Source organism: Nycticebus coucang, chromosome 12 (genome assembly GCF_027406575.1).
Source record: "Nycticebus coucang isolate mNycCou1 chromosome 12, mNycCou1.pri, whole genome shotgun sequence".
Lineage (NCBI taxonomy): Eukaryota > Metazoa > Chordata > Mammalia > Primates > Lorisidae > Nycticebus > Nycticebus coucang.
The window spans coordinates 105,753,893-105,766,961 of NC_069791.1; the positions used below are offsets into that span (position 1 = coordinate 105,753,893).

Genomic DNA, 13,069 nt, shown 5'->3' on the forward strand with positions numbered 1-13,069 from the left:
AGCAGGATTCTTCCTACCTGCTCTTCTCCTGGTCAAAAGTGGGGCACTTTGATTAATGAAGAGTAAGAACTTATCCTCACACCTTTGGATGGAAGAGAAGTGCCTTCCTCCCTTCTGAGCTCAGACACCTGAACACCATGAGAATAGTGGAGTGTGAACCTCTTAGATAAACTCTACTGATTGTGCTTTGGAATTGTATTTCAACGGCTAGGAACCTCAGGAGTCAGTTGGGTTGCTTTTACAGGTCAAGAAACCAAGGCCCAGAAAGGAGAAGAGCCTTATCCAAGTTACAAAGCTTTTATTTACTGTGACAGCCAGTGTGTGAAGGTTTCTGGCATCTAATGAAGAATTCTTCCAGCAGCATGGAAGTCTGAAACTTGTCTCTTAGTAGAATATGCCTGACAAGTGCTTTGTAAACTGATTTCTCTTGTCAGTGCTAATGAGTCATTGCTCAAAGACCTCTCATTTTGCCAGCTTTAATTAAGGTACAGGTTGTAGGAAAACCAGAAGTACAAAGGACTTATGTATTAACAGATGAATGGGTGGATTTTTAAGTATCTCTGAATGGTGACGAGGTGGACCTCTTTCCGACAAAAGTTTGGAAGGATGTTTGTGCTCATGAAAGCTGCAAAATACCCTGGATGCAGCCTGCTTCCTGGCATTTCCCACCCAGGTGTGTTAAAGCTCAAGACAAATGCGACAGGACAAAGCCATTACTGGATTTTTCATAAGCCTACTTCATTTAAACCACTTACTTGACAGAGCACTTAAATGCAAATACATTTCTCATTCTGAATTGGAATTCTCTGAGTTTTAGACTCAGATGAAGTAATGTTGGAGAAGAACATGATGTAGAATTAATTTGAGAACCTGTTCATAAAGTATTATAATAGCAAATTAGGGTGTTAAAAACCAAACTTGGCAATACAGGTGCTGACAAAGAGTAAATTACAAATTATTTTCAATGACATGCCATTTGCCTCCTCTTCACCTTTAGCTTTTGTCTCCCCTCAACCCGGCAGGAGGACAGATCAGCTTTGATGTCTTTCCTGATGGATGGGACAAGCGGTATTGCCTGACACACGTGGAAAACGATGGTTATAAGACCATTTATTTCTTTGGAGACAAAACCATGCCAGTAAGTATGGAAGTGTTTATGCAGTTTTGTTATTCAATTTGGACTTGATCTGGAAAAATTCACATATGTGCTCTTTTCCTTGGCACCTACACTTTATCCACTAGCCCAGCTCAAACTGAGGGATGGCTTCTGTCCTATGACTGATGAACCTTCCTTCCCTTCTGAGCTCAGACACCTGACGCCTCAGCAGGGGTGAGGATCAGACTGCATGTTAGTCAATCCTTTTCTGTTTGGCTTTTAAATTAAATATTGGCCGCTTGAAGTGCCTTCCAGAAGACCAGTCCCTGGTGCTATTGTCAAACCTTCTCTGTGTTTTAAAGCTCTTGCTGGTATTTTTGTTCTGTTTTTTGAGACAGAATCTCACTTTGTCACCCTTGATAGAGTGCTGTGGCATCATAGCTCACAGCAACCTCAAAGTCCTGGGCTTAAGCAATTCTCTTGTCTCAGCCTCCCAAGTATTTGGGACTACAGGCCCCTGCCACAATGCCCGGCTATTTTTTTTAGAGATGAGGTCTTGCTCTGGCTCAAGCTGGTCTCTAACGTTTGAGCTCAAGCTCAATCCACCCACCTAGGCCTCCTAAGTGCTGGGATTACAGGCGTGAGCCACCGCACCCAACTAGCTCTTCCTGTTTTCATTTTATTTTTCCACTGTACTTTTTCCCCAAGACATTCATTATAAAGTAAGCACAGAAGTCATACATATTAGAGGACAGTGAATCCTGCAACTCTGAAACTCGAGTGGGGCTCAGTCCAAGGCAGTACACACTTGTCATAGGGGCACTTTCCCTGGGGGGAGGTGTCACAATCCCAAGTCTAGGACCAAATCTTCCTTGGAAACTGAGAGCAGGGCCCAGTGGAAAAGGCCGCAGCAACAGAAGGAGTACATAGAAAAAACTTCCCCAGAGGCACCAAAGTGGCTTTCTCTGGGACGATGAGTCCCCAGCAGGTTGCAGAGCCACTGCTGCCATCAGCTGGAGAGGATCCTCAGCTCTAGTCACTCATAGTGCAGCCACAGGCCCAGCATCTCTGGGCCATCTCCCTTATTTTCCCTTGAGACAGGGTCTCCTCCTGTTGCCCCAGCTAGAGTACAGTGGGATCATCATAGCTCATTGCAACTTCAAGCTCATGGGCTCAGAAGATCCTCCTGCCTCAGGCTCCCAAGTAGCTAGGACTCTTAAGTGCCCTCCACCACACACCCCCTCCAAAGAAAAGATACTCTACAGCAGACTTTTCTGTAATGATGACATTCTTGCTTTATGTAAATAACCATTTAGAAGCTTCATTTGGGACTTTGTGGAATGGAATGCAGTTCTTAGATAATCAGAAAATGACCTTTGGAAATTTTACATTTGGGAATTTGGGAAATTTGGGGAAATACATTTGGGAAATTTTATATTTGGGAATTAGAAGGTTTCCTACTCTGTGATTCTATTTTTTGTTTAATCTTACCTACTTTTTAAAAAGAAATACTTTTGTTTTTTAAGAGACAGTATCTTGCTCTGTTGCCTGGGATAGGGTATGGTCGCATGATTATAGTTCATTGCAACCTGTAACTCCTGGGCTCAGGCAATCCTCTTGGCTTAGCCTCCTGAGTAGTTAAGACAATAGGCACATACCACCACATTTGACTCTTCTTTTTAAAATTATTTATTTATGTATTTGACAGACGGAGCCTTGCTCTGTTGTCCCAGCTAGAGCACAGAGGCATCATCATAACTCACAGTACCCTCAAATTCCTGGGTTCATGTGATCCTCCTTCTTGAGCTCCCAAGCAGCTGGGACTAGTTCATTTTTCTATTTTTTAGTAGAGATGGATCTGGCTCTTGCCCAGGCTGGTCTTGAACTCCTGACTTCAGGTGATCCTCCCACCACTGCCCCTTAGGTGCAAGACTTGTAAGCTTGAGCTATCATGCCCAATATACATATATTTTTAAATTTTTTGTAGAGACAGGGTCTCACGCTTTTGCCCAGGCTAGTCTTAAACTCCTGGCCTCAAGCAATACTCCTGCCTTGGCATACTAAAGGCACATTTGGGTTGTTTAAGAATTTTTTTAGGCTCAGCATCCGTAGCACAGTGGTTACAGCAATAGCCACGTACACCGGAGCTGGCAGGTTCGAATCTAGCCCAGGCCTGCCACACAACAATGACAACTACAACCAAAAAATAGCCGGGTGTTGTGGTGGGCACCTATAGTCCCAGCTACTTGGGAGGCTGAGGCAAGAGAATCACTTAAGCTCAGGAATTGGTGTTTGCTGTGAACTGTGAAGCAATGACACTCTACCCAGGATGACAGCTTGAGGCTCTGTCTCAAAAAAAAAAAAAAGAGAGAACAAAGTTTAAAAATGCTGGGTGGCGCCTGTGGCTCAGTGAGTAGGGTGCCGGCCCCGTATACCGAGGGTGGTGGGTTCAAACCCAGCCCCGGCCGAACTGCAACAAAAAAAAAAAAAATAGCCGGGCGTTGTGGTGGGCGCCTGTAGTCCCAGCTGCTCGGGAGGCTGAGGCAAGAGAATCACATAAGCCCAAGAGCTAGAGGTTGCTGTGAGCCGTGTGACGCCATGGCACTCTACTGAGGGCAGTAAAGTGAGACTCTGTCTCTACAAAAAAAATAAAAAAATTTAAAAATGCTAAGACCTGCCTTTTTTTTTTTTTTGTAGAGGCAGTCTCACTTTATGGCCCTCGGTAAAGTGCTGTGGCATCACAGCTCACAGCAACTTCCAACTCCTGGGCTCAAGCAATTCTCTTGCCTCAGCCTCCCGAGTATCTGGGACTACAGGCGCCTGCCACAACGCCCGGCTATTTTTTTAGTTGCAGTTCAGCCGGGGCCGGGCTTGAACCCGCCACCCTCGGTACATGGGGCTGGCACCCTATGGATTGAGCCACAGGCGCCACCCTGACCTGCCTTCTTTTTATATTAAATTGTGTGGCATTTTTTTCTCCAGAAATGTTACAAGGTATCTTTTTTTGTTTGTTTGTTTTTTTTGAGACAGAGCCTTAAGCTATCACCCTGGGTAGAGGGCTGTGGCATCACAGCTCACAGCAACCTCCAATTCCTGGGCTTAAGCGATTCTCTTGCCTCAGCCTCCCAAGTAGCTGGGACTACAGGTGCCCGCCACAACACCCGGCTATTTTTTGGTTGTAGTTGTCGTTTGGCAAGCTCGGGCTAGATTCAAACCTGCCAGCTCTGATGTATGTGGCTGGTGCTGTAGCCGCTGAGCTACAGGTGCCGAGCCAAAAGGTGTCTTTTAAATTAGCTTAGAAAGAAGTCCATATCAGCATGGAGTCAAGAGGCAGTAGGCTTTGAAACCAAGATGACCCAGATCTGACCCCACCACTCACAGGCACGGTGACCTCATCAACCAAGGGAAGGTGCAGTTCCTCTTTTGAAGGAGGTGTGTGAGAGTGAAGTGAGGTCATATGAGAAAAGTGGTCATTGTGGGGCCTGACTCAGGGAAGATAGTCTGGATGTGCCTCTTTTCTAGCAGAGGTTCTAGTCCACAACCTGCTTCCTTTAACTTCGTGAGGAAGTTATGAAAATGTTCATCTGTTAAAGCTGGTTCATGGTGGCTTACGCCTGTCATCCCAACGCTCTGGGAGGCCAAGGAGGGAGAATCACTTGAGGCCAGGAGTTTGAGATCAGCCTGAGCAACATGGTGAGATTCCCATCTATACAAAAAAAGTAAGAAAAATCAGCCAGGCATGGTGGCACGTGCCTGCAGTCCACAGAGCGAGACCTTGCCTCAAAAAAAAAAAGATGTTCATCTGTTATTGAGGCTGTTACAGGAGAGTGGGGCTGGCCCAATTTCCCTGGGTGATGAGTTGCCCTTGTGAGTGAGCGCCTTCCTACAAGATCGAACTGATAATTGGTGGACTATGTCTTCCTGTCCTAGGACAGGAATTGGCTTTGTAATCCGGAACTATTCATTGCTGCTGGCATCTGCTGTGCTCAGGGCTCCTGAGGGCTAATGAGGCCACGGAATGTACTCTGTGGGCATCTTATTACATATTCATTTCCAGGTCAAAATTCTTAGAGCCCCAGGTGTTCTATTTGGCCAGTGGCAGGCTTAGCTTAGCCCCTTGCTCTGGAAAGGACCCTGAGTGAATTGCTACACCCACAGGCTGCTGCCTGAACAGACTAGAAAAAGTTGAAGCAGACTATGGCATCTCAGCCCAGCTCAGAAAGCTATTCCTCTGGCTCCTGTGTAGGAGGACAGGAAATAGGTGCCACTCAGGGGAGACATGAGTTTCAAATGTGCCCTGGGGTCTCTGCCAACCTGCCTTGCCCCTGAACCCAGACTCCATGGCCCCATTGGTCCTGAGAATGGGGTAGTGGCTGACTGGGCCAGTATCCCTCCCTCTGTGCCAAAGCTCTTCTGTTCAGGGAGACACAGGCTTCAGCCCCCTCGAGTCCCCTGGCACTGGCACTGGCATCGCAAATTTGGCATCTCCTGCATATTAGCTGTCTCCTCTGGACTCTAGCTCTGGAGGGGCTTGTGCTCAGAGGGGGTCATGTTCTACCCCTCTCCTGTTGCTGCTCACCCCCTGTATGTGGGAATCACCTGATCATTTTCCAAACCTCATGACCCTGCCTTGCCCACAACGTGCATTTTTAAGTCTCCACTGGAGACTCTGCCACCAGGGAGAGCCACTGCTCTAGATGCTGTGAGGGCAACTTCTTGTCTTGTTGGCCTGTGCACCCATAGTACCTAGAAATTTGATAATTTTTGTGAAACTGGGCCGAAATAAATGTCTGCATGTAGCAAGTACCCAGTGGCAGTTGGGCACACAGACCAGGACCCTATTCCCTTCTTCAGCTCTGAGTCAGCACCAGTATGTGCAGAGAAGGGCTGGGGGAGACTCCACAGCCCCCCAGATGTGGGACATGGTCACTGTACCTTGTTTTGTCCTCAGACCTTGGACCTTTCAGGGATTTAAATATTAATTGGCTGCTCTCACTGAGCTGTGGCCTCTCCTTTGGCAGGTCCATTGGCAGAAATCTGATCCTTCTTCATCCCTCCCCTTCTGCCCTCCCTTTATCCTTCTCTCAGGAATAGGGTTTTTGTTCTGGGAGGTGTGGGTGGCAGAGTTTCCCCAACCAGCATTGAGTAACTTTTAGTGCATATGCAAATCCAGTGCCTGAAACTTCCTTCTCTCGGGCCTTATTATTCTAGAGACCAGCTGGCTTTCACTAGCTGGGTTTGGATCCTGACCTGCATCTACTCTAGTATGTAGGCTTAAGAATCACAAAAGAGGAAATAGGTCCCTTGGCTGGAGGGATAGGAAGGTGGAGGTGGGCTGTGTGGTAATGCAAATGCTGCTGACAGTCCCTCTAAAGAGACCCTGGGTATGGGGACCCAGAAGGGACCAGCCAGCCTGAGGGTTTCACTTCCCTGAATGTGTTTTGATCCTCTGGACCTGGCTCCATTAAGTGCCAGTGAGTTACACTTATGTACAGCTCACCCTCATTCCATAGACAACTCCCTGCCCCACCCCTAGCAGGGCCAGGGGAGGCTCCTGCCACATTCTGCCTCTTCTGTCAGGCATGCCTCTCCCAAGGGTGGCATCTCAGAGGGGCAGGCCTGGCAGCTGTCACACAGGAGTGCATCAACCCCTTTCGCTCAGAGTCTCCTCCTAGGTCATGCTTTCTGCCTTCATTGTACCCTGGCTGGCCTTAGGAGCCTCTTGACTGCTCAGCTGTCATTCTCGTGTCCTGTCCATTTTCCAGAGAGAGCCTGTTATAAAGTTATCTGATTGTGTCCCAGGCTTGCAGCCTTCTGGTGGCTTCCCAGGAAATCCCCTCCAGGCTTGGCCCCTCCATCACCCCTGGGACAGGTTCTTACCTGCTGCTGTCCCAGAGAGTCACATGATCTGGCCCCTCACCTGACATCCCTGCTCAGAAACCCTCCCTGTCACTTTGGGTCCCCTTGCCCGACAAGGTATCACAGAGCCATGTGTTCATGGCCTGTCTTCCGAGTGGCCCCCATGGCAGCCCTGGTGTGCGTTTGGTTTTTGGTGTATCTCCAGCTTCCAAAACCACAGCTGACAGAAAGTAGGTGCCCCACGAAGGTTGTCATCTCAGGTAGTAAGTGACACAGGGGCACATGTGTCCCAGATAGATTGGGCAAGAGTCAGTTTTGCCTTTGTTGAGTTGTGACTTTTACCCATGATGCCATTCCTGGGAGAAACCTGATTTTTTTAGTCATAAGAATTATTAGACCCAGGAGGCACCTGTGGCTCAGTGAGCAGGGCACTGGCCCCAGCCAAACTGCAACAACAAAAATAGCCAGGCATTGTGGCAGGCGCTTGTAGTCCCAGTTACTCAGGAGGTTGAGGCAAGAGAATCATCTAAGCCCAGGAGTTGGAGGTTGCTGTGAGCTGTGACGCCATGGCACTCTACCAAGGGCAATGAAGTGAGACTCTGTCTCTACAAAAAATAAAAATAAAAAGAAAAGAAAATTCAGATTCAAAAGAATTAGACTCCCCTCTCCTCTAAAAAAGAAAAAAAAGAATTACTAGACCTGATTTCACACATATTTGTGCAGGTACTGATGCTGGCCACAACTCAGGGCTGGTGTGAATGGCCCCAGGGACATGGCCTCCTAACGTGACTCACCCAGTGCTCTTAGGCCCCCCTCGTGGAGTCTGGGACTTCGCCCCCACATAGGGGAGCTGTGCTCAGGGTTGGTTGGGTTATTCCTCAAAAGTAAAATCATTAGTGATTAATTCGTTAATTTTTTTTTTTTTTTTTTTTTTTAGAGACAGAGTCTCACTTTATGGCCCGCGGTAGAGTGCCGTGGCCTCACACAGCTCACAGCAACCTCCAACTCCTGGGTTTAAGCGATTCTCTTGCCTCAGCCTCCCAAGCAGCTGGGACTACAGGCGCCCACCACAACGCCCGGCTATTTTTTGGTTGCAGTTTGGCCGGGGCCGGCTTTGAACCCGCCACCCTTGGTATATGGGGCCGGCGTCCTACCGACTGAGCCACAGGTGCCGCCCCATTAATTTTTTTTTGACAGAGACCGAGACTCACTTTGTGGCCCTCAATAGAGTGCCGTAGCATCATAGTTTACAACAACCTCAAACTGTTGGGCTCAAATAATTCTCTTGCCTCAGCCTCCCAACTAGCTGGGACTATAGGCACTGCCACAATGCCTAGCTATTTTTAGAGATGGGGGTCTCACTCTTGCTCAGGCTGGTCTTGAACCCATGAGCTCAGCAATTGACCCACCCAGAGTACTGGGATTATAGGCCTGAGCCACTGTGCCTGGCCTAATTAATTCTTTTATTTATTTATTTTGAAACAGAGTTTCATTATGTCACCCTTGGTAGACTGCTGTGGAGTCACAGCTCACAGTAATCTCAAACTCTTGGGCTTAAGAGATTCTCTGGCCTCAGCCTCCCAGTAGCTGGGGCTACAGGCGCCTGCCACAACACCCGGCTATTTTTTTGTTATTGTTGTTTAGCTGGCCCTGGCCGGGTTCGAATCCAGCAGCTCCAGTGCATGTGGTTGGCACCCTAACCACTGAGCTACAGGCACCGAGCCTAATTCTTTAAAAAGATACCAGATTTTCCTACAGAATCACATTTTTTCTCCATATTGGCTTTATTCTCTGTGCTTTCCGAGAAAAAAATCCATTACCTCTGCAGTTATTTTCATCGTATTATAAACTAATTGATTGTTTTCATAGTTTTGAGTTAGACTGCTAATCCAGTTTTAGGAGGAAAATATGGAAAATTCCATGATAAGAAAAGCAGAGGCCTTCCTACAGGACTCAGCTTGGGGCAGGTAGCCTGATTCAGTAGCCTGAGACCTCAGGTTGACTTGGGCCCTTGGAAAAACACCCTTCTGAGGCCTCTGTTTCTCCATTTTTACCAAGGTATGGCTCATCCTTGCCCTGAACCCCTGGGGGCACCCCAGGTGAAATCATTCCTGTAAATGCCTGAAAGCTGCCCTAGCCAAGGTGCTAGTGTTGGTGCTTGGTCATTTGCCTTCCAGAGGCTTTCCCCTGTCTCATTGACTTCTCACCACAGGGGTCTGGGTGAGGTTCCACTATGGCGTTTCTGCAGCCACACCCTTAGTGGTATAACCAGGGCATAACCCAGGCCACTCATTCCAAAGACCCTTCTCTCAGCCAGCAGCTCAGATACCAGCCACATGGTGTGGGGAGGGGGTGTAAATTTAAATCTAATCCCTTCAGTTCCTCTGTCACACTAGCCATGCCAAGTGGGCAGTAGTTGCATGTGGCCAGTAGCTGCCATCACCATGGTATTGCTTGTCCATCATCGTAGGAAGTGCCATCGGCAGCCCTGTTCCAGGCCGTGCCCTCCTCATGCTCCCTGTGACTTGTTAGAGATGTTTGGGCATGGCTAAAACAGACTGATGGCTGTAAGAATCCTGTCACTTACAGTGCTTGCCTTTCTTAAAAAAAAATAAGCCTTAGATCTTTGCAGGAATGTCGTGATTTCTTTCATAGGCATAATTACATGTTCCAAATCAAACTGCAGTTCAAGAAAAGGTTATAAATCTCTTCTCAATAATAACCGCACTCATGGTGTTCCTCTCCTAGAAACTAAGGAGTAGGTAACTGAAAAAATTCTCCATGCCCGGGAAAATCTCAAGTTCATCATTTCTCTGGTAGCCTTAGGCCCCAAGGGCCAAGACTAACAAGATGGAGCCTTCACCTGTACTTCATGTCTTTGCAGGGTGGCAATGACCACGAGATCTTCATAGACCCAAGAACCGTGGGCTACACCGTGAAGGTGCCCGAGGACACACGCAGGATCTGTGAGGAGCTCTTCTTCTGAAGGGGCAGAGGGGAGTCCTGGTTACTTGTTGGCTGAAGCTGAGGGCCCTCATGTTCACACCCCCTTCTGCCCCAGCTGGGCTGTGCCACTCCCCTGATCACACATAGTCTAGACCTCCAAAGCCTCAGAGAAATTGCCTTCCACCCCCACTGCCAGGAGTAGCTGGAAGAGAGAAGAAAATACTCTTTGAGAATGGCTCAAAGGACTACCTCCAGTAGCTCTCCAGACTAAGACCTGCAACTTCCCCACCATTCTAGGGTATTGCAGAAAGAAACAATGTGCCCGGACCCTCCCAGTTTATGGGCCCGTGAAAACATAAGAGATGTTAGTGTTTGGACCCCAGTGTCAACACCAAAAAGGAAGATCTAGTGATGACAGAAAAAAGACAAGCCATCTGCAGTGACCTACCCTGTGACAAAAGTTAGAAACACTTCCTGAAATGAGGCTCCTTCCTGCATCAGCTGGAGGGGGCTGTTGCTGTGGGAGGCAGAATGAAGCAGGGGCTACACGTACTATTTTCCAAGCTGCTTCCTACTGGCAAGGCTAAGGCCTGCCCGACAGGTGGCTGGCCCACAACTCCAGCCAGCGCTGTGCTCACTGCACTTCAAGTGGCCTGCTTTTCCATGACTATCAAGATGGGCAGAAATAGGAAATTAGCAATCCTATGGAGAATTGGCGCTGGCAGAATGTTCCATGCTGGGAGTTCAAACTTCACCAAAAGGACCTTTTCATCAGACCTAGCTGGGCTTCCCAGAGGCGCTCACCCCTAGTTGCTTAGGTATGGGAAAGAGCCTGGCTAGGTGTAAGAACAACCACCTTGGGCCCCTCAGCCAGTTTTATTAACTGCAGCTGGGCCTGCAGCCCTCACTCCTTTCTACGCTCTGCAAGCTCTTTAGGAAACTGGAAGGAGGTTCACAGGCCTTGTCCAGAACACAGTGGAAGAGAACTAAAGAAACGGTTGACGTATCGCTTTGAGGATGCGGAAATGCTGGGACACTCACACCCTCTGCAGACCTGTGCTGGGGTGGCCTGGCCTCTGCAGGGTGCTGCCTGCCTGAGCCTGGCTGCTCTGCACTTCCCTCCACCTGCAGCCCAGCTGGGACTGGCCAGACTGGCAGGAGCCCCTCATCTCAGGGATCCCTAAAACATGGCCGTCCAGTGGCATTTTTCCATGTTTAATTTCACAAATGATACTGTAATGACCTTTCAGAATGAAAGGTAGCACACTAAAGTGATTTTATTTCCTATCTCTAATTGATTCCTTTTTCCTCCTTTGATTGGCAAGTGAGCGGTCAAGTGAAAGATTTGCAATTGTATCTTAGATTCTGGAAGGCCTTCCAGATCCGAGAGCCCCTCTTTCTTTGCTCTGGTATTTCCGTGCTGTTAGGAGTCCCTCACTCTGTCCGCATGTTTCACATCCCTGTTCCTGACACGCAGAACCCCCTCACTGGTTTCCTGCGCACTCACATCAGCATCCACAGTTCCCTAGACATTTCTTTACTGTGTCAAATCAAGATCACTAAGTCTTACTCAAACCTGTCTTAACCTTCCCTGAAACTCACTGCCCTGAGACTTCTGGCTGGGCCACCATCCTTCCCCAGTTCCCACAGTGGCCACGTTAGACTCTCACAAACCCCTCAGCCCATCTCACCATTCCCCTCTCCTTCCCTCTGCACTGCCAGAATTTCCTCCATGTGGTTGGCCTTGAATAAAGCCCAGCAGCTTGCTGATGCTATTAGTTTCAAGCAGGAGCCTAAAAAATTATTGTTCTGTGGTTTGTTGGCCACTTCAGAACTTTGGAATTGTAATGGTCATTTCATTGGAAAGAAGCATCTGGAATGAGTGCAGTGGCTCATGCCCATAATTGTAGCACTCCAGGAGGCCAAGATGGGTGGATCCCTTGATTTTAGGAGTTAAGAACAGCTTGAGCAAGAGCAAGCAGGTGACCATAATCCCTGCTATTCTGGAGGCTGGGGGAAGAGGATTGCTCAAGCCCAAGAGTTTGATGTTGCTGTGAGCTACCATGCCATGGCACTCTACCCAGGGCAGTGGAGTGAGACTCTTGTCTCAAAAAAAAAAAAAAAAGAATAAAGGCTTGGCGCCTGTAGCACAGTGGTTACGGTGCCAGCCACATACACTGAGGGTGGCAGGCTCAAACCTGGCCCAGGCCAGCTAAACAATGACAACTGCAACAAAAAATAGCCAGATGTTGTGGCAGGCTCCTGTAGTCCCAGCTACTTGAGAAGCTGAGGCAAGAGAATCGCTTAAGCCTAAGAGTTTGAGGTTGCTGTGAGCTGTGAGCCAGGGTACTCTACTGAGGGGGATATAGTAAGACTCTTGTCTCAAAAAAAAACCAAAAATCTGAGTCATTAAAAAAATTTCCTCCACCACATTGTGTCATCTCGTCATCCTATTGCCCCAATCTAGCTCCTGCGGAACCATTGTGATTACACCAGGTAATAATGGCTTGATGGCATGCACACAGCACGTACCAGAGCCTTCCTCATGCTCCCAGAAGGCAAGTTCTGCATGTGGCAGGTAAGAGCTGTGTGACGGAGGCCAAGTTCATCTGGACGTCAGTTTGCTTATCTGCCAAATGGGATTGTCCTTACTACATACATAATTTAAACAACTTAATGTCTATAAAGCACTTTGAACAGTATGTGTGACCTATTCAAGCCCCTTCCCCCTTGTCCCCAGGTACCCTGTAAGGCAGGTACAGTCATTCCCTCTGCCTCTGGGAGTTGGCAGGATGAAGATAGATACCATCACAAGAAATTTAAATACAGTAGATTTAAGTGCTGAGCCAAAGTGGGCCGCTGAGGTTGCACCCAAGCCTGCCTAGCACTGTTGACAGTTACTACCCCACCCAGGCATATAGAAGCTAACCCTGGACTCAAAGTCATCCAGGGTTTAATAAGACTTGGGGGAAACGCCCTAGTTGAACCTGAGCAGCAGGGGAGTGGAGGGCAGGCCTGGGCTCCCCAGAGGGAGAGGCGAGCCAGAGAGCCTGACAGGCATCTGGTCCCGAGGGAAGGGCTGAGAGAGAGGCCTTCCAAAGCCTCTCCAGCTACTGGGTGGGAAGTGACCAGGGTGGCCAGTTAGGTAGATGTTGCTGTAATCTAGGC

The 13,069-nt window shown here is 48.4% G+C and overlaps 1 protein-coding gene and 1 non-coding gene across 2 annotated transcripts in view; both read left to right on the forward strand.

The window, feature by feature from the left end:
• Positions 1-12,346, forward strand: part of PMM2 (phosphomannomutase 2) — a 27,973-nt gene extending 15,627 nt beyond the window's left edge. Inside the window, exons 7-8 of the mRNA XM_053557341.1 lie at positions 1,023-1,138; positions 9,840-12,346. Coding sequence (XP_053413316.1) covers positions 1,023-1,138; positions 9,840-9,941 — 218 coding nt within the window. The 3' untranslated portion in view covers positions 9,942-12,346. The remainder of the gene's footprint in view (positions 1-1,022; positions 1,139-9,839) is intronic.
• Positions 11,640-11,776, forward strand: LOC128563001 (small nucleolar RNA SNORA2/SNORA34 family). Its single transcript, XR_008373678.1, has one exon. It is a non-coding gene; the product is annotated as a small nucleolar RNA SNORA2/SNORA34 family (small nucleolar RNA).
• Positions 12,347-13,069: the final 723 nt, after the last annotated feature.